The following is a 25,940-nucleotide window of genomic DNA, read 5'->3' on the forward strand; positions in this document are numbered from 1 at the left end:
TCTGGACATATGTGTGCAGTCATGTCATGTATTGTATGTATTCATATGTGCATATGTGTTAAACAATCAGAGCTTCCTGCTCACTACTGACCTCGCAGCTACTGCGATGCATGAATTTGTTTTTGTACTCTCTGCATTCCTGCCTGTGTCCGTGTGGCTTCTTGATTGATCGAGCTGGCTAGGTTTTTCTTCCTGATGATCTGTCACTGTGTGTAAGTAGAGAGTTGGCAGCAGAGGGAGGCTAATTTTTCACAGCCATCCATCAGCCACGTAATTGTCTACAACGGTAGCTAACTTTAATCTGCTCTAATGCACAGCTCTGGTTTAATCAGCCAGACAAAACACAAGTTGGTGCTGGATCTGTGTTCAGTAATGACTGTTCCTGTTATGGATTTTCCTTTCTTTGTGTCTGTTTTTCCATCTGTCTTTTTTTTTTCTTTAAATGTTTTTGTTACCCCTGAATATGACCTTTGATTCTGCTGCATACCCTCTGTTTTGCCTCTTTTACAACACTTGTCATCTGCTCGCAGCTTCACCCAATGAATTCAAGCCCCCCCCCACTTAACATCAATAATAAAGAAGGTCAGCTGTGGGTTTCATCGCTGCTAGTCCCTGTTTTATTTGTGGTTAGAAATGTGGTTCAAATAAAAGTCTGTGAGAGAACAAGAGAGCAAAGACGGAAAGAAGGAAAGTAGCCTGTGTGTTCCTAAGCTGCCACCGGAGGTTTTGAAGGATATAGAGAAGGATGTTTACCCATTTGCAGCATTGATCCACTGCATCTCTACACCTGTTCTGTAGAAACACATTTTTTTTTTTTTTTTTTGGATCAGTTGGGAGCATCCCTTCCTCTGTTCATCTCTTATCCAACTCCTTCATCCTTTCTATAGAACTGCTGTTTTTGTTAATTTGTGCTACAGATGAAACAGCAGGTTCTCTGGCTCTATTAGGGCAATTTACATTTTATATACATTGCCAAAAATGCCTTGATGTAATGATAAAATATGTAATATAACGCGATTATGTTACACATTATATATTCTTATTTTTTATAGAATATTGATAGAAGATTTTCATGGAAAACGAAAATCAGTATTATTGTACATTAGTGTTAGAAAATGTAACATTCATGCAAAAACATGCAATATATACATATATATATATATATATATATATATATATATATATATTATTATTATTTTTTACCTAATTTGCTCTTGTATTGTTATTGAATCTGGCCTCTGTCATACAAATGCCTGCTAACAACATTAATACTCTTCACAGTAATGTAGGACATGTCCTGTGAACTGTGTACTGGAGGTCGGCACAATAAGCTTTTTATTTGTGACGCACTGACCTTGAAGATTGTGAAAGTGTGAGTCAGGGGCACCCTGACACGCTGTCTACGCAGGACAGGGTCTGTTTGCACTTGAACTGTCAAAACATCTTGTGTATGAAACCAGCCAGGGCAGATGGGACGAACAAATGGAGGGAACGTATGTGTGTGTCAACCGTGTGTGGCTGTATCTGAGTGTGTGCGTGTGTGTGTGTGTGTGTGTGTTTCCTATATACATGTGGATTTACAGCAAACAGATAATCAGGATGTATTGCAATTTTAGAGAGGAAACTAATCATGGATCTGTTGGGGATTTTAATTTGAAAGCAATCAGTGAATACCCTTTGTTATTCGCGTGGCAATTAAATGCTATTGTTGCTTTGGTTTGATGGTTGATAAATCATAGAAGTCATTTGTCAAGGAAAAATTCTAAACGTTAAAATGTCAGTCTACTCTGATTCCTCTAACTTAACTTCTAAACATCTCTGTGGGTTAGTAGGACAAAGTAGACGACAATGGAACTGGGTCAGCCATGTGTCTCCTTATCCTTAGCTAGCCTCTTCTACCCCCCCCCCCGCCGCCCTTTCACACACACATTGTTAAGACATTTAACATAAAACTATTTTCATCATACATCCCACACATGTTCATTATAACACACATCCCCCCCCCTCACTCACATACACACTAACTGTCTTCCAGTCTTCTGTTAGGATGTTTTTGACCTCTGTGCCCTCAGTGTTGAGAGAGTTCAGCTGCTGACACGCTCATACATATACATACATCTGCGCACACACATGCAGATATGAATGTTCTAGACATGCACAGGCACCCACATATACAGTGTGACCCCCCTCTCATACACACACACACACAAACTCCATTCCACATTCCACATTAGCGCGGTAATGTTGCCCTGTAACAAAGCCCCTCACCCATCAAGAGTCCTTCAAAACAACTGATGAATGGTCACGCCACCAGGTTGAAGCCTCCATGGGTGGCCCTATCTGATCAACATGCTCCAACATGGGGCCTCTCGAAACCATGGAGTGGAACATTTAATGGACACACCAGACTGTCCTTGCATGCCCCTCTATATGCTCTTTTGTTACGGCGCATTTCTTACTAAATGTACCAACGTATGACGAGCAATTTCTCAATCGTTCTTTACTCAGAGCCTACACAAGACCAAACAAGAAGAGTTAAAGCAAAGAAGCGTGTTGCTAGATAATAACTGCTTGTTTTTGATGTTCACATTGATTGGCTTAGTGCTCTGTCATGTCCACTTGTGATTGGTAGGAGAGACTCTGGCTGCAGCTTAAATTGAACAAATAAATGTGCGCAATGTTTTTAATTAATTCTCTCCACGACCTTTAAGTTATGCAAACATTTTATTTAGAATAAAGAAATAATAAACAAGCCAACAGCATTTTTTACTGCAGAGCTTCTCACCGTCAATAATAGACCCAAGCTGTCTTCAGTCCAAACACAATTTATGAGAGGAAAACACTGCAGAGAACAGGAAAGCTTTGATTAGCTGTCATTAAGATATCTATTTTTGTCTTTGTTGAGTTCCTGGCATGGAAACAAATATAATTAGATGGTGGCTGATGACGTCCCTACAGCCTTTGTTAATCAGCAGAAATAAGTGGAAATAAGTTTCTTTTAGTACGAGTATGATATATTAAGATAAACAATGAGGAGGGTCTTCATTTATTTGTATCCCTGTAGCTATTGAATACAACAGAAGATGATCCATGAATCTGGCTCATCTTGATAATGAAAAAACTCTTTGTCTCAAAGGCCTTCCTAAATAAAAATCTACTAAATTATTAATCAATTTCAAAACAAAGGTGTTTAGCATCTCTGTGTCTTTACACAATGGATTTCTATAGCTCCACCATCTTTTGTATATATATTTTTATTTATTTTTTAATGTAAAATAACGTCTGTATAGGGAACTCATCCATCACTTCCACCCCTTTGCATTGATTTCATTTGGCATTGTTTCTGCTTGTGATTTAATGCAACATGACTTGACTATACTAAGACTGTCAGGCCTTGGAAATCCACTTGACACTTTGGCTTACCTTTGCTCTGTTGTGACTGGACTTGTGTTGCCATGACACATGGTTGACTTGAGACATGAGCAGAAGTGGCCAGATCCCGCCTCTAGCTTGCAGACATACATGCTTAAAAAAAAAAGAGAAAAAAAAGACTCAAACGCTGAAAAGAAAAAAAAATCCTGAGGATATACAGCTATTCGCCTCTGTAAAAAATACATTTTGAAAAAAAGAAAAAACAAGCTGCTAATGTAAAAACAGTGAACAACACATATAAACACAGTGTATACATAATACTATTAAATAGCCAGGTTAACTTAACATATAGTGTGACCTTGAATGTAGTGTAATACAGTCTTGAGACTTGCCTTCAGCCTCTAACAATCTTAAGTACATGCTACGTTCCCAGGCATGGCGCCAATCAGGACCATGAGAGAAGCACACGCTTAACCCTGCAACACCTAACAACTCCCAAATCCATACACCAGGGCTCAGCCTGAGATATGAGATATACTGTTCCCTCTCATGTGTGTGTATATGCAAGAGAGTGTATGTTCTCCAACAATCATACAGAAGAGTGTGCATGTTCTTCCCTTTCATAGCAGGTTTGGCTTCAGTCTTATGTTTCACTCTGCAGGGAACACACACATAAACATTCTAACACACATGCATGCACACACACCACACACGCACACACATCTATCTTCATAGGCAAGTCAGTCATCCATTTCAGCTTCAACTTTGGCCCACACCCACTGGTATGTCTGTATTCATGTATGTTTGAATGCCAGAGAGGGAGAGAAGCAGGAGACCAAGGAAGTGAAAGACAACCAGTTGGGGGGCCATTTAGATTTCCATAGCATGTCATGCAGGGAATTCATTGAGTTCACATGTGTGAACCCATTTGCCTGCAGAAAGGCAAGGTGGCCTGATCTCTCTTTTGTCCTGCCTCATGATGCAACGCTACACGCAACTCCGGGCATGTTCTCTGTTGAGTTTCACAGTGAAGAAAAGTTCAACTCAGCAGCAGTAATTGAGGAAAAAAGAAGACATCTTAACTGTTGAAACCTGTCCATGACACTTTAAAACAGATTCTTAGACAGCTGACTTCACACAGAGTGAGTTCAACTAGCCCAGGCGAGTGTGAATGGTCTCATCTCCTCATGTAATAAATAAAACAGATCATTTTCCACTTTTTAGTTTGTTAATAATTCATAGTTTTATCCTATCTGCACCTTTCTGCACTCTCTCTCCTGCTCAAACCTCCTCTCCTGCAAGCTAAATCTTAAAAACATCCTCAACAACCCATTTATTTTCATCACAATCATTTTGAAACACAGAAAGCAGTCTTAATATTTTGAAACACCCATTTGAAGAATTCCGTTGAACATGTTACCACTGAGCCAAATTTCACTTGATGTCATTTTATTTCTTCCCTTTCTTTGACTTCTTGCCTAAGGTACTCAAGTTGTAACATGCCAATAATTAGTTGGAACCGAATTGACTGAGTGTTGGAGAACGTGAACAGGTTCAGATGGAGTTTCGAGATGTTTTCATTTTGTGTTTGCACACAGAATGAATTGCATCATTTTGCTAATAGCTGAGCTGTCACTTCACCCCTGAAGTCTTCATTGATTCAGTATTATGAGTCATTCAGCAGGACAGTATGACATCTGAATAGTGGTTGATTTCTACTTGAAATATTTTGAGAAACATCACAGTAAAATACCCATACAGTTACAATATGTACTATCACAACACCTCTGCACCAAATGAACCGTGTCACTGCCAGATGTTTTATATCTTGTTGTAGGGTAATTTAAAAGGAATTTTGGCACTCTGATTGATTTCGTGACTCAGACGCCTTCCAGAACTCCACTTGATTTAATTACTCGGTAGTAAACTAAACTTCAGTTCTGGTAGACAGGCTGATTTATGGTTGGACCACACACACAAACAAACAAACACACAGACAAATACACAAGGTGCTCAGATAAATTAACTTTCTACTGTCTCTGTCCTTTTCTTCCACTTATTTCCCATCAGATCAGAGATGGCTCAGAAAGCCAGCAAAGGAAAAGAAAGGCCCCAGCCCCTCCTCCCACCCCAGCTTCCATCTCCCCAGGCCCTGACGACACTTCAACCTCTGCCGCTTCCACCCCTGAGAGCCCTGCTACTGAAACACCAACCCCAGTCTTCCGTAACAAGGCAGTACAGTCTAACACGGTCTCTGCTACCACTGTGGTAACGCAAACGGTGAAACGAGTCGCCTTGAAAACAACAGTAAACCCTTCACCTGTGTACGCCGCCACCCCGACCCCTAGTTCCCCGACACCAAGCAGCAGCACCACTGATAGCCTGGCCATCCAGGATTCCAGCTCTGAACTCAGCCACAGCCTTAACGATTCAGACAATGACCTAGACCAGGCCGCTTCCTACTGCAGCAGCCTCACCAGCAGCACAGCGAGCGGGTCCGTGCAGGTCCAGCCCGCTAGGAAAAGCTCCAGCCACAGGGTGGAGGAATCGGAAAAGGCCAGCAGCGAAGCATCCAAATTAAATCAAGAAGCGACCCTGGCCACAAGCTCCAGGTCGGAGGCCGAGATGGCCCTACACCTCAAACTGGACGACGTTGAGAACAGACAAAGCCAGACACACAGACACAGCGCAATGGGTAACTATCTCTAAAATGGCATCACAGACACTCCAAAACTAGCATCTGACACAGAGTTTAGAAACAATGAAAGTGAACATCACAGTGATGCTAAACACTCTCTCTGTTTGTTAAAGAAGCAAAACATTCTGAAGTTACCTGTAGAAGTTTAGAAAAATGAGCTGCCACATTTCTGCAACGTCTGAAACTTAAGCTGTCAAGAATGACGTACATAACCTGGTGAAAGACTCTGTGCGTGTGTGTGTGTGTGCGTGTGTGTGTGTGTGTGTGTGTGTGTGTGTGTGTGTGTGTGTGTGTGTGTGTGTGTGTGTGTGTGTGTGTGTGTGTGCATGTCATGGTTGAGGTACAAGAACTAGTGGAGCTGGTTTTCATCATAGCCTATGAGACAATACAGTCCTTGTCTCTTGCCTGCGCTTATCAATCTCTCACGTTCTTCTTATCTTTCTCTCTTTTTTCCCTCTCTCTCTCTCCCCTCTCTCTTTCTCGATCCCCCTCTTTATTCCTCTCTCTCTCTCTCTTTCATATGCAAGCAGCAACTCAAACAAACCTTCAAAGCTGGCAGATGCAAAGACAGACAGATCCATCATAGATTTAAACAAGATCTACTTAAACTAAAGCAGGCCTCGTATTGATCTTTCTATAACCTAGATCTTTCTCTGTAGCAAAGTGAGATTGCAGCAGAGGCCTGTCGTGTCTTGACAGGGGCAGAGATGTGAGAGTAGTAGACCTCAGAAAAAAAAAGGATGAGGAAGGTGAGGGCACCAGAATGAGGTTCAGAGAAAGGAGCATGGGAAGGTTTTGGCAGCGGGATGACAGCGTAGCAAGGTGGAAACAAGGGGACTAGAGGGGTTTAAGGAGAGGAGATGATGGACAGGCAGATGAAAGCAAGAGAAAGGATGAAGTATGAGGAGGTTATTGCATTTGTCAGGAAAGAACAGACAGCATGAGGATCATTTATACATCTAGAGACCTAGCTACCCTTTTTTCCCCTCGTCTCCTGACACTGCTGACAGTGCAACACCTTCTCTCCTCTCTGCTTTGTCTCTCCCTATATTCAGTCTTCTCTATTTCCCTTTACAATGTGAGTGAAAGTACTCATTCAGAGTTCAAATGGGTATTCGGCGTAAAATAGTTTTATTCCGAAAAGCCACTGACTCTCTAACAGTCCATTTTGTCCTGCACACAACCTCAACGTCAACTTTTCACATGCAGTGACTATAAACTAGATTTGCTTAGATGCAGCCTGACAACGGAACTTTGTTATACATAAACAGTACATATTTGGCAGCGAATGAATAGCTGGTACACACGTTTGGGCTGGAAAAGCTAAACCCTGCACGTACAGTGTTGGGTGGTGCCCTGCTCTGCTTGTATAGGCAGAGAAAGAAATGTACACAGTTAATTTATTAGGTTATCAGTTGGTCTTTATTTTATATAGGTTTTATTTAGGGTTTTATTAGCCTTTCATTTAAGCAAAATGTATGTATATGTCAGCCTTTAAACTGTATGGCATTTGCTTTGGGAAGCTTTGTGATGATAAAGATCTCTGATTCTAAATAAATATAGGCGGAGCTTCATACTATTAAACTAAAAGTAATGCATTAATACAGCAATACTATTTTTTATTAATTTAAACCTTGGTTTCATACTATTGCTAGTTTATAGTGCTTGCTTCTAGTGCCTGCTATTAGTTCATTTTATTTACCCTAGCTATTTATATTGTACAGCTTAAATGTAAATAAAAAACTTCTAGCTTCTCTAGAATTGGCTAATACTCTTCCACTACAGCTTCAGCTTGAAGTAGGAAAGTCAGGGTAAATGTAAATTCGGGATTCCTCTTTGAATCTAATCAACACACCCTCCACTTGTTGATATTGACAATTTGATAAACTACTTGTGTTTTTCAGACTCTGTCCACATTAATCATGCAGTTATTTAGTGGAGCACCAAAGGCATTAGTGCAGTGTCTGCTTATTTATGTTTTTCTTTATGAGAAACATGTTATCACAGCAGCAATGATTTGCAGGGAAAAAACAGATTGAATCGTTGAAAGATTAGCTCCGGTTTATTTTTAGGGTTTAATGAATAGGAACAGAGGTTTCAATCGTGTGTGGGATCCAGTGTTGTTTATCATCTCAGGCCTGCATGCTGTTTCAGTTCCTTCCGATCGTCGACAGCAGAGTAAACAGATAAAGTAACACACCGACAGCACCTGCTGACTAAGACACAGCACGCCGATGCATCACAAGTCTTATACGGACATTTAGGTAGCTATATTTCAACAATGCTGTTAGACTAATTGTTATTTTCCCCCACAAACCAGATATGTTAACTGGATTGACTTTGTCCCATTCATCAGTCCACACGTTCGCATCAGCTTTGTGTATCGTAGTCTGCATATATTACACATCCGTATTCAAGTCCTCTTTACTTTCTTTCTCACTACCTCTTCTTACATTAGCAGCAACATTGAGTTTAATCAACTCATTAGTACCCTTTTTTGGCATGAAATTGAGAGGAAATACTGGGGTATGGGAGTGCTATCGAATGCTACAACAAAATCTAGGATTTACCCCTTAAGTAATAATCACATATGACATTTGAATATCCACATAATGCTACCTTCTATCACTGATTGTCATCACCTGTAGCTATTCTGTCTCTGACTACAGTAGTAAAGCTTTTGTATTTTGCTTCGCTGGAAATGTAAGCATCCAGTTTTCAAGCGGTAAACTGGCAGTAACATCAGCTAAAGCTGCAGACTTAACTGCCAGATTTTGAAAGTGTATAAATTCTAAATGTCATATTGACTCTGATTGGTAATGGTATTAAAGATTGGTAATGGTATTAAATCAAACAGTTCCACTCCTGGCACACATTTAATTTATTTCACGTTTGCTGCCAAGGTCCACAGGAGCAATGGGAAAGCATTACAAATGAATGTACTGTAAAGTAGCTTACAGCACTTTTAACAGTGATAACCTCCATGGCTCTGGAGACAAAGAAAGGAGTTCTGCCAACAGAAACTCAAACTTCATCACCAGAAAAATCAGACGATGAAGAAACCACATTTTGATTAAAAAGCAGTCTCTTCAGAAGCAGAGTACAAAAACAGAGCAGCCAAGACTTTGCCAGAACCCAAAAAACACAGATCTTGATGATTACATAATGTTTTCTGTGCTACTTTCAGTTTGATAAGACGTTTGCATGTAAGATGTTTGTGCCACATTCCTCATTTTTATTACCCACATGAACATCAGTGCCTGCCCTGCCTGCATGCTGTTTATCCCACAGTATCCGCTGATCGACCAGTGCCAACCAAACCTCGTCGCTCCATGGGGCAGGAACCACCACAGCTTGTCCTACCCCCTACTTTGTCCTCACCTCCCATTGAGCCCACAGAAAGCAACTCCCAGCAGAGTCCCATGGAGGCAGAGGAAGCAGCTCCCCAGTGTAGGTTTCAGATGGACGGCCTCTCCCTTTGCTTCACTCTCTATCTTTCTTTTCTTTCCTAGAAGCTGCTCTTCTGGTTCCCTAACTTGTATTTCATTCGTCACAATCCGAGTTTGTGTTTTTTGCAAATATCCTTTACTGCCAAACCTTTTTTGTTTGTATGTGTGTGTATGTGAATACTGCACTTTGTCCTCACATGCTTTCATTCTCTCCATCAGCAGCCCCGGGCAGCTGAGTTGTTAAGTGAAACTGGGCGTATGTGAGGTCAAGGTGCTTCATATCTATAAATGTCAACCTGTTATGCCCTGTTATTTCTTCTGGGTCCAAAAGGTCAAGGTTGGGGTCAACACCAATCAACTTGAGTGCATTTGTTGTTGCTTTTATACAGTACATATTAGATGCATAATGGAGTACATTGTTGAGTGGTGTCAAACCTTATGTACGCTACCTTATGATTCTCTATGTGTTCTTCTTTGCATGACCAGGCTAAAAGGCCAAAATGCTATTGTTTTGTTGCCATCAATTTCTTTCTTTATGATGAGGTTTTGCTCTTCCTAGCCATCCCTGCTAAATGCAGTGTTCTAAAGTTCTATCCATCTCAAATCTCACCTGTTCTTTTCTTTACTCCCCACCCCGCACCCTGCTTTACAGTGTACTGCTGTGGGCCTGTGCGTCTGCGCTCCAAACACTCCTGAAGTCTCTCTCTGGCTTGACCCTCTCATCATCATCTGACAATCCAATCCAATCAGTTCCCTTTGCTTCTTTTTGGCCCCTTCTTATTTCTTCTGGACCTCCGTCTGATGTTCACCACCCTCCTATTCCCTCGTATTCTATTGTGTCTTCTGTACTCTTATATATGTCGTCAAGGTCTTGTTGCTACCATTATTTTAATCGTCCTCATTTCTTTTACTTGTTTTCACTTGGTATCACAATGCCATCAAAGAAGTACCTTTGCGGTAACCTAAAATGCATCTGTCCTTGTGATGGCTTGGATTAGAATCTGTTGAATACACAAAGCGCAGCAAGTGAAAACAAGTAGTGCGCTCCAATTTCACTCTTAAAACGACGCTCCTTTTTTTTTTTTTTTTTTTTTTTTTTTTTTTTTTTTTTACACAAATGTATATATGTATACCACTTGAGGTTTTGTATTTCATCTTGATTTGCAGGTTGTTATTGATTATGCATGAGATCAGAGCTGAGGTCAAAGTGGACACACAGAATGTGGTCAGAAGACTATATGGCAGATGAGCTAAACCCTAAATGTATCAGTTACAGTGTGATTGATGAGTGACATGCTCAAATGAGGCTATGAGGCAAGGCCATGCGATATCTATCAGCCAATATTTTGGTAATGCGATATCTGCAGATCAATAGTTGGACAGCGTATGTTTCTCTCTCTCTCTTCGCGGTGTTGTGGCTCGGTTTAGAAATCGTATGCATGAATGTGTGCTGCTTTTGGCAACATTATGGGAAGGTTAATCTATCAATGACATGTTGCTTTTAGGTAGTGGTGCCTCGTGTATTTTAAAGATAAGCATATGAGATGAAAGAGCTTTTTCCAAGGAGAACTCACATTGGTCTTTTTATAAGAGAGAATGACACTACACACCGATTTGTTGTAGGACTTTTGTCGGTAGTACTGTGGAGGCTTATAGTTGCATGAATGCTTCACGGTTTGTTTTTTAAATGATTGGTAGGGATGCAAAATTAGCCTTACTTCGTGACATCGTATGTGGAAAAAAAAAACTGGTTATTTGTTTGGGGTCCAGAGAAAAATAATTATATAATTTGGATCTTTGGCTGAAAACCTACAAGACACTTTGCATTAAGGGAAGACTGTATCATCATAACAATGCGTGTTGAATTTTAAGCTCTATGTTATTAGATTGCCTTCATGTTTAAAACTGCAAAATGCTATTTTGTGTGTTAACTGTGTTAAGGGAAGGGAGCCCTTGTTTTTATCATATGACTTGTTCTGTTACCATACCATTCAACTATTGTGGTGTCACAGAATGGATTCAGTTTATGTATGTAAAATATGATTTGTCCTCTGCAAGTTCTAAGCCATTGAGTTCTGGTACAAATGTTTAGCCTAATAAGGGCATGTGTATTATTTGAGCCTGCAGAGTAGAGATAATGAACACACATTTATCTGTAAAAGCAATCTGTGTTGTGATTAAAAAACAGAATATATGTTTGAAAGCAATTTTTCAATTAAACAGTTGAAGACTGGATCAGGATTCAAGGACTTTGGTTTGGGATTGTGCATGGATTGCCATGGTTTGATTTTGACAAGTAACACGTCACAATATTGATTTGCTTGGGACACCTTTTGTTTGACTTTAACTGAAGTGTGGGCCTAAGGTCATATTGAGTTGGAAGTTTGAGAACTGTGTGCATGATATAAGTGCTTGTAATATATGAGAGCACGAGACAGTGTGCACAGACGTGCCTGTGCCTGTGTGTGTGTGTGTGTGTGTGTGTGTGTGTGTGTGTGTGTGTGTGTGTGTGTGTGTGTGTGTGTGTGTGTGTGTGTGTGTGTGTGTGTGTGTGTGTGTGTGAGTGTGCTGATTGTGGCTGTAGCTGGCATGACTAAGCTGTTGCTGGGAAGGAGCTGGGAGGACAGCCCTGTGAGTCATCACCACAACTCCTGGAACTGACTGTTCTCTCCACACCATTAGGACAAGGTCCAAAACTGACAGGCCTAGTACAAACACACACACACACACACACACACACACACACACACACACACATACACACGCACACACACATAGGAAGACATTGGAGCACAATGCATGCCAAAATGCATGCACACTCACAGACACCTGGTATGACAAATAAGGTTTGTTAACTGTTAAACTCATTCTCAAGAAAGTTGAGTTCCCAGCGCTGTGGATGCTGGCTGGGCTGCTGAAAAAACTGCAGATGGTACATTGATTTTTATTCTCTTGGCCTAGAGTTCAATGAGATCAGTAACTGACTAAATAAGTTCCCCAAATTCCGCAGGGCAGACCAGAGCATGACTGTACTGAAGAGATGAGAGGGTATGAAGCAATACTTTCTTTCACTGGAACCTAAAACAGTACTGTAAAAATCTAATTAAAAGGATTTGTTTACAGTAAGTTCACCCACACATCATTAAAGCAGTTTTATCCAGCCACAGTTGGTTGAGTTCTGGGCTTGTGTTTGTATATTTGGCTTGTGTTTTCTGGTTTGTGTGTGTGGTGTCAGAATGAATGTTGAAACTAGCGTTGATACTTCCTCTGTTTTCTTCCATCTCCTGCACTTCTTAATCGCTCTGCATCCTGTGCTTTATTTCAAACAAATGTCCTCATGATTTGTTGTGCTGTTTTTCTTAATGTTTTCCCAGGTATGAAAAGTATTTAATGTGTGTGGTTTGCAGACCGTAAAGGTTTTTTTTAAAGATAATGCATGTCATGATAGTTTCACCATACACAACCTTAGACCATAGAAAACCCTTTGATTTGGATGTTAAAGTTGCTCACAGGGCAGTGATAGCAGCCGATTTATCTCTATCCTCTCCCAGCTTGGCTCCACTCCATGCAAAGCTCCACAGCCAGCTGCCGGAAACCAGAACCTGAAACACCCGAGGAGGAGACCATGTCTTTGGGCAGCAGCAGCAGCGGCGGCAGCAGCCTGCCCGACCAGGGTTACGCTGCCTCCGAGGGCATGGTAGAGTGTGAGGACTCAGGCATAGTCAGCTCTCCATCTGACACCCAACCCACATCCCCAGATGGGAGTTTGTCTCTGGATGGAAGTAGCGGAGGAGAGAGACTGTTGGGACCAGTGCGGGACAATTCCAGTGACAGCGATGAGGGATGTGCCACATGGGGATCAACACACAGGTAGAGAGGAAGTCATGAAAGTCACAGAAAGAGGAAGAGTGGAAGAAGGGCTTAACAAGAGCAAGGGAGAAAAGTATAATGAAGTCGAGCCAGCCTAACCACTGATAATTAATACCCGCAAAAAAATCAATAGTTCGATTCTTGCATTCGCTGATCAAGTTTAGTTTCTCACCTGTATTTTCATCTGAAGAGTTAACCATATAGCAAACCTTCTAAGTTTTTCCACAGCTTCTTAACCGTGCCAGCAGTCATAAACCCCGCCATGTGTTATATTTGAGTTGTAGTCAAAGCTGGCACCCTCAAACGTTAGTGCCGGGCTTTCATAGTTATGGTTCTAGGCCCTTATTCAAAGGCTTTTGTGGAAAATGAATGCTGCCCGAGATCACTTTTCACCTTCTAGTTGTTGTGAAATGAGTATGGTAATATGCCCAGACCAGAGATCCTGGATCGATTTCTCAGAGAAACTTCCTGAATCCAGGGCCTGGCCTGATGCTGCTGGCTCCTCAGTATTCCAGGAAAGCACTATAACCCTGTTTTCTCAGATTCGTTGAAGAAAAGGGGACCAATCCAAGTCTCTTCTATTTGGTTTGGCCTTGTTGTTGCAATTTGTTATAGCTAATATGCCAGTAAGTCTTGAGACTGCTCTGTTGAACCCTTGAAGAGAGTGAAGGAAGTTCAAACTGTGGTAATAATATATTTACAGCTACGTGATTCAAAGCCAGCAGGCACCATTAAAATGAAAATCAACTTTGAAAGAGCACAAAATATTTAAAACTCCCACATTTATTTTTCTTTCCTTTACTGCTGAACTGCATCAAATAAGCAGTTTGGTGCTAACTGGATGACTATTAATAAGAACTATGGAGTCATGGGGAGTGCTGTATCGTGGATGCTTCTACACAACAGTCCCTATTTTACAGTTAAAATGTTTTGTTACTCTGCATGTGTGTGTATGTGTGCAATAGTGTTTGTGACGCATGTTTTTATGTGCCATCCTCAGACACACTGATATTAGCCCCCTGGCAAAGTCAGGCAGGTTAAAAGACAGCTATAAAGATGACCCAGAGCTCACAGCCAAGCTCCATCAGACTTTGGAGGATTTTGAAGCGGACCTTGCAGGTGAGAGCCAATGGCATAGGCCATAGCCCACCCATGATCTTAAACTGGTTTCAAATTTTTTTAAAGGAGGTGTCCTGGCAGTTTTGGCTTATATGCATCCAACACTTGAGTCAATGTATACTGTCGTTCGGGAAAGGATTAAACCTGTTGACCATCTTAACAGTCCAACTCTACATTTGTCATATACATGAAGTAATTCTATGAGCGTGCAGTTTCACATTACTGTACTCCACATTGACAACAAGTGACTATTCCAAACTCAGTTCATTTTGATAAGAAATAGCCATGATCATTTTTTTAAATATCAAAAGTCATAGTACAAAAGTAATATGAACTTACTCTTTGACCTGTTCCGCTTTTTCCAGATCCCATAGACATAGTGTCATTGAAGGACACCCCCTATACCATGTCAACAGATAGTAATGACGTGCCTGTGTCTGTAGTGGACATGGATGTGCCAGTCACAGCCATAGATGAAGTACTGGAGGACTATGAACGTCACATTGTAGAAAACGAGACAACGTCACCAACTAGGATTGAGCCAGCTGGCAGAAAGGGTACGTTGAAAAAATAAACCTAGGTCCACTGAGACATTGGTGCTTTTGATTGCATTGTTAACATTTTGTGCTTTTATTCAGGCTCAGTGGTATCGATAAACTACAGATACACAACAGTTATGTATTGTATTTAGATTTTGATTTTACTTACTCTTACCCCATCACAGGTCCAGGCTTTCGTCACCAGTCAAGTGTGGAGCCACAGAACCAAAACAACAATGCTTGTACAGCTGCTGACAGTAATACAAGCAGCAGTGCAAATACTAAGCATTCGTCTCAATCCGAACAGCATTGGAAGTCGCTGGAGAACAAGTCTGTAGCTGACAAAAAGGAAAAAAAGATGCTGGGGACAAAAATTAAAGAGATAGAGAAAGAGAGTACGATTGGTACCAACAGTGTGAAAGAGCATAGAACAACATCATCAGTTAAACCTAATGTTGACCTTCGGAAACACAGCAAGGGCACTGAGATCACGCCTGATTCTGTTAAAAGTAACACTCAATCTATTCAAGAGAAGAAATCTGTTCTTCCACCAATGAGTCAGGGATCAGTGTCTGTTGAGAGAGATGAAGAGATGCACAGAGTTTACCAAAACAACTCTAGCTTAAATGCTACGCATGGTAAAATCACTCGTAATGTCACATCACGCTTCGGTATGAAAACTTTCACTGTAGTCCCTCCCAAACCTGCTGTCATGCACGCTGCTACGGGAGAGCCAGCTGTCAAATTAACTGTTGGTGCCATTAAGATTGACGATCAAGGAAACATGGTGAAAGGGTGTATCACACTGAACAAAGTTGGTGGTTCATCAGAGTCTGGAAATAATTCCGGTGAGGGGTCTCCTCTTCATGGAAAAGCCAAAGCCTTCTGGAGCTCAAATGAAAAACAAGAACGTTTTGTGCCCCACGGCAAAGATCTCATAGATAAGGCTAAAGAGAGCACAGATGGCCTGAAAAGTACTCCCACTGCAATCTCAGTTACAACTTTGAAAAGCAGTAACACTGAGGACCTAAAACTGACGCAAAATTCATTCTATAAACATGCAGAGAGAGCCCAGCCTAAAGAGATGGTCAAAGAAGGAGCTAAAGAACCAGTGCGAGCCGTTAAAGTTGCAAAAGAAGAGCAGGTAGAGGTGGAGAGCAAGATCTCAGTGTCCAAAAATGTTCAACAGCCAAGTAATAAACCTGCCCTTCCCCCTCCTCTCCTTCCCGACCTGAAAAGAGACCTGTCCTTTCTCAAACCATCCAAGCGAACCTCGAGCCAATATGTGGCGTCTGCCATCGCTAAACACACCCCAAAGCACCAAATCCAGCCCTCAGCTAAACCCAACTATATCCCTAATGTACATGACTCCCCTGCTTCTCTGAACTCACAGACTATTGCTTTCCAGAGATCAGGTCGGTCCATAAAAGTGAATCCACAGCAATCTTCCCAGTCATCTTCGTCAGATAATAAGGAGAATGACTCAACTGCTAAATCCAACCCTCCTGGCCCTAAGAGGTCTATGAGCTACCCAGAGCATGTTTCGGATAGCCAGAGAGATCTTGGAGAAGTGAGACCGGACAGGGGAGGATTTGGAAGTTGTGTTGGATCCACCAAGGGAAGCTCTAACACGCTGGAAACAGAAACAGCATGGAATAAGCACATTCAGTCTGGTCGCCCCACCCAAAAAAACACAATTGCCAGTAATGAAAGCGATAATGTTAAACAAATTCGGCTCAGAAGCCCCAGCCCTGCACGAAGCAGTCCTCTACACTCATCTGCCAAACCACCCACAGTCCCCGAGACTGTTTCCAAAGGCCTAACAAATGTGAGTAAAACCTGTACTAGAAATATTTCATGTTCAAAAGAAGGTCACATTGTCAACGTAAATTACAATGTGCTCAATACTCCACATCTCCATCTTCAGAACACGAGGGACATGACCAAGGTAGCCACCCATCTAACACCTGATGCAAAACCACAGCTTTCTGTCACAGTGTCAGACAAGGGTGTGACCCCTGGGCCTCCGCCGGTAACGGTGTTCGGGACAGTTCAAAAGTTCAGACCAGTGATCTCTAGATCTGTTGAGAAAGACACGTCTCTCCACGGCAGCCTGATGGAGGCAATCCAGACGGGCGGAGGCAGAGACAGGCTCAAGAAGGTGAGATAAACTTAGCACAGATGATGGATGAATGGATGATTGGATGATAAGGAGAGAGCGATTATGATGCCAACTGGAAGAAAACCATGGGGTATCATTTACCCCACTGCCAGTAATGGAAACACACTATATTCTTAACAAGACAAGAAAGGTAACGGTTTATTGATTTTCCTCTGTTTTATTTCATTATTAGATTACCACTTCTGGCCCCAGCAGCATGAAGAAAGCCTCTTATGTTGAGGAGGAGAATGAGAGGTCTACTCTTCTGGCTGCCATTAGAGCCCAGGGCAGCTCCGGAAGTCTGAGGAAGGTAAAATACTGCTGACTAAGGCATTAAGTGCAGCCTCAAAGAGTCTCTAGTGTGGCTAAACACTAGTGGGTATCTATAATTTTGCTTTGCTTAAAGGAGAACAAACGTGGGCTTATTGCAATTACATTGAGGATAGGTACAGTAGTATGTTTATTAGAAAATGTGAATGCTTAACTCTTTGTCTGTATTGGTAGCTAGTAAGCAGCTCACAGAACCATGCATGAACCAAGTTATGCAAGCGTTGGTGACTATTTCCATCGGTCTGTGTGGACTGAGAGCTGTGGTTTGCTGTCATGCAAGAATCCATGTGGAATGAAAGTGGCAGAAAATGCGCTGCTGGAGCTGGAACATCTGCAGTGCTATTCTAGAGGTTCCTCGCCAGAGGTGGAATCTCTGGAATGCTGCATGACTAAATCTGACTCAAAAACGTGTCCAGAAAAAAGTAAATAAAGAAAGAAATCTGGATAACTATGTGCAATGGAGTTACTAAAATAAACAACAATTGAACTATGAACTAGGAATTGGAAAAATTCAGAAATAGTGAAACAGAAAAGAATTTGCTTACAGTGAAAAGTATATTTCTATATGTGTCAGATGTCAACGTTAGATGCCCTAGTGTGTTAGGCCATGAGTGTGAGTTCAAATGTACATCTGTGATAGCTCCTGTCTATGTTTATGTGTCAAGAATGACCATCGTCTCACCTCTTTGTGTCCTACAGACCAAATCTGAGGCTGCTGATGAGCTTGAGAAGTTCAGGGAGGTGACACCTAAGATGGAGAGAGGTGCAGGCCCTCCTCCTTCTCCCTCACCCCCCTCTTTCAGTGGCACGTCTCTTCCTGTCTTTACCCCCCCGCCACCAGCACCCGTTATTGCACCTCCACCTCCTCCTCCTCCTCCTGTCTTGCCCCAGGGTAAGCCTAGCACTGTGGGACATCCAGGTGCTAACGCCCCCGTGAACCCTGCCTTAGCCAGGGAGGCTATGCTGGAGACTATTCGCTCTGGATCTGCTGCTGACAGGCTAAAAAAGGTACAAAAACAGAAATATACATCATATATTTACACCAAAGAGTGAAAGTTGTTGCAGCTCTCTCCGACATCCTTTATTTAGTCTTCCTCAGCATTGTTCATTCTACAGCTGCTTCACGATAACACAGTGATGAGGGTATAGAGTGACACTTAAAATTAAAATTACATTAGAGTCTACTGGCTTCGTAATCTCTATCCATCTCATTAATTCTGTCAGCAGAAGAGGGAAAAATACATACACTGTTGAGGAAATGAAAAATAAAACAAAGAGAGCCCAAGCAAATTAAAATGTAGCATTAGCACAGCAAGTGATGAATATCTTAATGATTCCATTTATTTTCCATGAGTCTTGGTGCACAAGAGAGCATAATGTCGCCAAGAGAGAATCTTACTAAAGAAGAGAAGAATAGAGAAAAAATGAGACATACATGTAAAAAAGCCAGAGACAGAACAAATGGTGGCAAAAAGCCAGAGACAGAACAAATGGTGGCAAAAAGCCAGAGACAGCAACAGAGAAAAACGTAGGATGTGAACCAGTGTCTTCTTTCTTCTCACATCTGTTTGGTTTCTCACGTCTTGCCTCTTTGGAAGACATCGTTGGCACAACAAAGCTCTCCTGGAAATGAATTGTAGATTAAAAACATGTTCACAGATTCATCTGACAGCCATACTGTACCGCTGTGTGAATATTTTTATTGAGATAAAGTTCAATTTCAGCTCAGCAGCTGTGCAAAATTAGAATTGACGGAAACGTTTTTTTTAAATCAGACAGGAACAACAGCACAGAATGAATAGTGTTAGGAGGAGAAAGATAAGGAAAATAATCACAGAAATTTTAACCACATTTCTCAGATTTAGTGAGGTAAACCACTCACTAATAAAATAATTTAAGTTTAAGCAATTTTTTTCTCTATCCAGTTAGACGCCACAAAACCACAGAACCTGATATATTCTTTCCAGCTTGCCATGATCTATTACCCCTGTCATTGCCAAAGTGGAAAATTACCAACATGACATGTTGTGTCTCTTTTAACTAGGTCGCTGCGCCCACAAAGACCGTCAAAGTGAATGGCAGACTGGGAACAATCCAAGCAACCTCCTCGACACTCCCTCAGCAATAACAGGGGAAGCCGACATGACCGCAACAAGGAATACATTTATTATTATTATTATCAATTCATTTCAGTTTCTTTTTTTGGGGTCATTGTGCTTTTGCAACAGACATTTGGAAAACTACATTAAGTCACATTTTTTGGAGTAAATGCTATTTGAACGTTTTGGGGAACTTTATATTCTACGATGTGTGACACAAATTATGATAAAAAATATAAGAATAAAGAATAATTTCTACATTCAATCTAGGTAAACTAGATAATTCAAAAAGGGCTTCACCGCTCTTACTACCGGTCTGGACCCTATGCTTAAACATGATGCACTAATGCTTAAAGAGTGTAGCATAAAAGGGGAATGATTTAAACACTTCGACTTGTATGTTGCTCTCCAAACATCACTAACATCCGTCTGATAAAGGTGTTAAAGGTGAAAGGTTTGCAGGCAATTCCACTCATATTATCAGATCTCTCACTTAGCTTCTGACAATAGCTTACTGGAAAAAGTTTATGACCTTTATAACATAATCGCTGTTCCTAAATCTTGCCATCTGTACTTGAATTCAGTAGTTGTAACTGGAACATTGTACAAACTGTGTGCCAATGAAAGCAAATTTAAATGGTTTATGCTACTTTCAGATCTTTTTTTTTTAATTATTTTTTTAGTTCTGATCTGTTTTGTTTTTTTGTTTTTTTTAAGTTAAGTTATGGATGCCTTATGCTGTTGCTCAGTCAGTGTTGTATATATTATGTTTGCTGTAAAAAATTCTATAGGGGGTGCAATATGTTGGATCTGATGATTGTTCCAGATTTGATCTACTTAATATTTGTTCAAGAAATTAAGTTAACTGAAAACTTAAGTACACTAAGCTGGACTCACAATGTTGTTGTTTTTTTTGTGTGTAATTGTTCTAGATCTGGTCCATAATGCCAACTTCTTTTACAGTTCTTGGCTCTGAGGAGGAGTAAGATGATGGTGACTGACTTGTGCCTTTTAGCTCAATATACTCCATGATCAGTGCCCTGCTGGAACGTATACTTCTATAGTAGCAATATGACTGACTGTGCCTTTGATGTAACTAGACGTGTAAGAGAAATTAAGATTAACTTTTCCTTTCCATGACATTTCAAGTTTCTTGAAGCACTGTTATTGAAGTTTATCAATGGTGGATGTCACCATGAGCAAAGAGATCAGTTAACTAATCAACAAGTCACTGCTAGTATGTAAGGGTTTGCAATACAAACCACCAGTCCTAGGAAAGCAGTAGTTTAGGTTTATCTATGACTTTGATTTGGGTAAGTGTTATTATATTCCACTGTGCTCTGCTGCAGGTGAAGTTTACAGTATGTAGTAGCTATGGTTGATAGAGGGAGAGTGGGCCATTAAATGGTATCGCTGTGGATAAAGTACAATATCCACGCTGAATCATCTCTAGAATGAAGAAAAACCTAGAGCATCCATCAGGTGTACATGCTTGCTGCTGAGGATTGTGAGATAAATCTAAAGGGAGTTGAAGTCTTAGTTTTATAGAGATTAATGTTAATTAATGCTCAGTTTCAACACTCAAAAATATTTTTACTGTTTTATGTATTAACATGAGAGTTTCATTTTTTATTTTTTTTCTCTAACTAGAAGGGACTATTTAATTTCTGCTAGATGGTTCCATCTACACGCAATAGCCTACAGCACGTTGTAGCATTGTATATTTTGTACACTAAAGAAAGCTTGTCGCCGTGAAAGATTCGATTCAATCTTTTATAGAGAGCCATTTCACTGATAGTGCAAACCTTTTATAAGCTATTGCTTTTTAAGTTTTAAGTGCACATTGTGTTTTTCGGAAGGTTGCACATTTTTGTCTACCCTCATTTTTTGATTCAATAAACAATTTTGCAATCAAGTGAAAACTGACTTTGAGCTGACATTCCTGTATTTTAGATCTCTTCAGAAATAATTCACATTTGTTTCCCCTCTCAATTAGCAGTTAGACAAATGTTAGATTGGACAGATGGTTGTATGAACCTTGCTGTCGAAATCTCCATCTGATGTGCCTGTGCCATTCCAAGCACTGCGGATGCAGACGGCGGTCATCCTGCTGTCCTTCCTGAATTATATTGCAACCTCTCTCTCTCTCTCTCTTTTTGCCTCACCACAGAAGAGCTACTATTCCAGGCAGCCGCTTATGAACCTGACTCATCACTATGTGGTCACCCGAAATGACTCTCACAAAACTTCAACCAAACCTGCATTCCGGATTCCCGAAACACTGGTCATTTTGCCCCTCCACCTGCCCCAAGAAGAAACTGAAAGATGCAAATATCCACATAAGTTGCACACTGAAATACACAGTGTAAAAACACAAATTGGTGGAGAAATCTCAGATGTCTTTTCATTAGTTTGTTGGTTAAAATCATCACTTTAAAATGATCTCATTAGCTGACGTGTGTGAGTTCTGAAAGAAAGTCAAGTGAGATAAATATATTTGTTCACCCACCAGAAACAAATACTGAATCATTAAATAACTATCTTCTTTTGACAGCAAATGTGAATTTCTGAAATGTAATGGCTCAGTTTGCAGGGATGTTAAGCGAATTTTAGAAAAGGAATAAGTCGCTGTTTAAGGGTGATCTTGGCTGCGTTGGCCAGAGAGAGCTGTAAATTCCTGCAGAACCACAGGCTCTTTTTGTGGGTCAAAATTCAGTCCCACTCTACAGTCATTTTAATCTGCGTTACAAATCTCTGAAAAGTGTGTGTGAGTGGGTGGATGTCTCTGTGTGTGGGTGGGTGTGAGTGATATTTTTGTTGTGAGGTGCGTGTGTTACAGTTCCAAACCATTTTAACCATACCGGCAACGTAAACAACATCTGGATCAAGGATTACCAGAAGATCACACCACATTGTATAACATAAATTATTTAATTTAGGTTTGGCTTTGGTTAGGCCTCTACCAACCTTATTGGTTAGTTTGTTGCCATAACAGTTTCACATTTAGAGCCTTAGGCGGGCTGTTTTGGTGAAAGCTATTCCCCCACTGCCTTGGCTTATATTACACAGCTTTGTTAGTGTTGACTGGCTGACCTATGAGTGATGGACACACAGACTATCAGCAGGGGTTTGTGTTGACTTTGTTTTCTGATGTTGGGTAGTCTACTATGTATCTGATCAATCAATTTCAACAAAAGGCCTGTGTTATGCTGAATGTCTGATGAGGCTGAATCAACATAATGTGTGTTTAGTTTATGTCTCCTTGCCAGTCTCGCAAGAAGAATGCTTCGTCGCATGGTGGCACCATGTATATGAGTGACATGATAATAAGTGTTTGTATGTGTGTGATGCAATGGCTGCACAATGTCTGCTCTCTGAGTGTGAGTGTGAGCCCCCTGTTGTCCTGATCCAGACTCATACACACATATCAGGAATGATGACCTTTTGCACTTAAGACTCCCATGGTGTGTTCTCATCGCTTAAGCTACTCCAAGTCTGAAATATCACATGTAAGAAAAATAAGGGGAACACTGGGTTATCACTGGTGTCACTTAAGCCTGAGGCAGAGCCCTTTGGTGGACGTCACTCCTCCTAAATGTTTTATTAATCTCTTTATGTTCAACAATAGCTACCAGTATAAATTGCATCACACATAAGCTGAATTTACACCTGTTGCTGTCGGTCATATAAACATCAGTAGGTCTTATGCAATATCCTTTCAAGGCTCAGAAGGATAAAAACACAACAGTGCCAGGAAGGTAACTCTGATGCAATGAGATTTGACCCCCAGTTGTGCAATAGACATGCATCACAGCTACCAGTGTATTTATATGTGATTGTGCTTGTCAGAGCAGGGTTTTTAATTTAAGAGTGAAGTGTTGCCCTTAACTTTAGTCTCATGGTGTATCATACGTTATTCAGACATGTGACCACCTTATTCCTGAAGAGTATTTTCAAGCAATAATCTGTAACACTGACATATGAATACAGAAACATTTACCCCTTACTACAGCCAGTAAACATATACAATTACCCTGTTTATAAAACATTTACTGTACATTAATTGTTGCAGACTTCTTTTAGAGGCAGAATCTATTGGCAGAGAAGAAACCAACTTTGTTTGAGTCATCTTTAATCACATGGTCATCAATAAACACTGAATATCCAACACTCCCATTTTAAGGAAACAATAGGCATTATATTTCCCATCTTAATTTCATATCCCTTATATCCTTCTTCAATAAAGTTAAGGTAAAATGTGATTAACATTTCAATTTTACAAGGTAGTTGTAACTGGGACAGACCAAAGTCAAGCTCATGTTATGTGGGATCCCCTACATCAGTGTCCAAAGGGTTTAACTACTTACTTTTAAGTTTATTTAAGTAACATGTCCCTTAAATCTGCAATGTATGAGGTCTGAAATAAAGCAATATAAATATTATAGTAATGGTGTTAAAGCTGTTAAGAGTTGATGATTTATTTTATGCGCTTTTTAAAGGGAGTTTTTAAAGGGTGTTCATTAAACGAACAAAGGAAGACAGGAATTATCAGTGTCATGACATTTAATACCTAACTGTTTTTAAGATTAATGGAGACCATAACTTTGTTTTCCATACAGATGAGGGGATTGCAAAAACTTGGTGTAAGAGAAAAGTCAGACACTAATAATTTGCCTATTGAGCAACAATAAACAAACAAAATATTTTAAATCAACTTGAACATATAACTTAAAAACCTTGACAGACATACACTGGGCGACGCCCTCTTTTAATTCGCTTTGTTTCACTGTGAAGGTGTCAGATGTGTGTTGTAAACAGCCCACAGCTCCACAAACAACAGCGGAATCCTCCGAACACGCCCTTATTCCCATAAGACGTGAACGCCGCATTAATCACCCCTCACTTGTGGGTGTGGCCTCCTCTAAAGGGGGAGGAGTTGTTTGCCAGCGTGTGCGCGCGTACGTACGTGTGCGCGTGCGTGTGTGTATGTGTGTATCCTCCCCGGCGTGCATGAGATGAGCTGCATGCAGTCTTTGCGGCCACAGTTTTCGCCTCCTCCTCCTCTCCTTGACACTGTCTATCTGTCCAGTCCGGGAATGTTGACCGCCGCGGCCTGATCCCAGCACCGCCGAGGGTCCCCTTCGTCTCCTGACCGCCTCTCCGCGTTTGTCTCCGGGGGTCGTAGCCTGCCTCAACAACTGGTCTGGCTGTTAGGTGAGTGCACGTTGCCGGATGAAGAGGCTGTTCTCATGCGGAGGTGAGGAGGTGGTGGTGGTGGTGGTGGGGGGGTAAAAAGTCAGGAGAGAGTGGGCAGTGAACGCGTGTAATAAAAGTTTAGCGGTGACACGTCCTGTTTTTTTTGCGGGTTGGAACACATGTGCGGCACTGACCCGGGTCTGTGCTCTCCACTCTGGAAACCCAGCGTCCTGTCATTGAACTTTGAAAACAAGTTTATTCATAAGATCACGGGGGGCTGTTGCGTTCAAATACATTCACTTCAGCGTGTGTGGAAAAGCTTCCACCGTGTAGACTGGTAGACCGATAAGCTTCTGAATCATGTGCACTTTTCCTGCACCTTCTCCGACCTTAACGTTGATGGGTGTCTCTCGGGGAACAATGTTTTGATCCCGACGGCCTGCCTTGTGTAGGCTTGCGTAACAGCAGCAGTCTACATTGGCCCATAGCCTACTTTCTCTCCAGTCCCCCCCCCCCTACTCAATTCTGTGAGAGTTTCGCCAGTCTCCTTATCGCGTTATCCTTTTGGCAGCACTTGCTTTGGGGGTGGGGAGGGGGAGAGAGAGAGAGAGGGAGAGAGAGAGAGAGGCGTTTTCCCAGGGATACTTGTGCAGCCTTACTGCAGTGGTTCCCAAAGTGGGCTCTGGGGTCCCCCAAGGGATCCTTGGGTTGGTTCCAGAGGGTCCCCAAGCAAAGTGACGAATTGTTTTTATTATTATTATTATATTCCTTTATTGATCCCCATGGGGGAAATGCAAGTGTTGCAGCAGCTCAACTACACAGAAACAGATAATAAATACACATATTATACAATAAAATAAAAATAGAATAAAATAAAAAATAAGAATACAAATAAAAAATGTACAGTATATCCACATCGGGGGGGCTGGTCAGCATGATGACAGACTGTGGTCTGTGGTTAAGTTGAATCAGTTTGGGAGAAAATATAGTTTAACACACTTGATGGAAAAAAAACAAAAAACGTTTTTAATTACTGAGCTGACTGTAAGAAGTGTTATCAGTGCACTTGTTAGGCAGGTCTGGAGTACTAAATCAATATATGACTTC

The 25,940-nt window shown here is 41.1% G+C and overlaps 2 protein-coding genes across 4 annotated transcripts in view; both read left to right on the top strand.

The window, feature by feature from the left end:
- Nucleotides 1–21,540, top strand: part of cobl (cordon-bleu WH2 repeat protein) — a 51,218-nt gene extending 29,678 nt beyond the window's left edge. For both annotated transcript variants that reach the window (XM_054621096.1, XM_054621097.1), the window contains exons 9-18: nt 5,443–6,067; nt 9,362–9,520; nt 13,071–13,389; nt 14,390–14,508; nt 14,874–15,065; nt 15,233–16,875; nt 16,975–17,208; nt 17,402–17,518; nt 18,238–18,546; nt 19,583–21,540. In XM_054621096.1, coding sequence (XP_054477071.1) covers nt 5,443–6,067; nt 9,362–9,520; nt 13,071–13,389; nt 14,390–14,508; nt 14,874–15,065; nt 15,233–16,875; nt 16,975–17,208; nt 17,402–17,518; nt 18,238–18,546; nt 19,583–19,666 — 3,801 coding nt within the window. In that variant the 3' untranslated portion in view covers nt 19,667–21,540. The remainder of the gene's footprint in view (nt 1–5,442; nt 6,068–9,361; nt 9,521–13,070; nt 13,390–14,389; nt 14,509–14,873; nt 15,066–15,232; nt 16,876–16,974; nt 17,209–17,401; nt 17,519–18,237; nt 18,547–19,582) is intronic.
- A 3,100-nt stretch (nt 21,541–24,640) lies between these two features.
- grb10b (growth factor receptor-bound protein 10b) overlaps nt 24,641–25,940 on the top strand; it is a 62,885-nt gene continuing 61,585 nt past the window's right edge. The window contains exon 1 of one of the 2 annotated variants that reach the window (XM_054621099.1): nt 24,641–24,894. The gene's annotated coding sequence lies outside the window, so the exon portion shown is untranslated. The remainder of the gene's footprint in view (nt 24,895–25,940) is intronic. The other variant, XM_054621098.1, reaches the window with a different exon arrangement.

Source organism: Anoplopoma fimbria, chromosome 20 (genome assembly GCF_027596085.1).
Source record: "Anoplopoma fimbria isolate UVic2021 breed Golden Eagle Sablefish chromosome 20, Afim_UVic_2022, whole genome shotgun sequence".
In the NCBI taxonomy this organism is placed as follows: Eukaryota; Metazoa; Chordata; class Actinopteri; order Perciformes; family Anoplopomatidae; genus Anoplopoma; species Anoplopoma fimbria.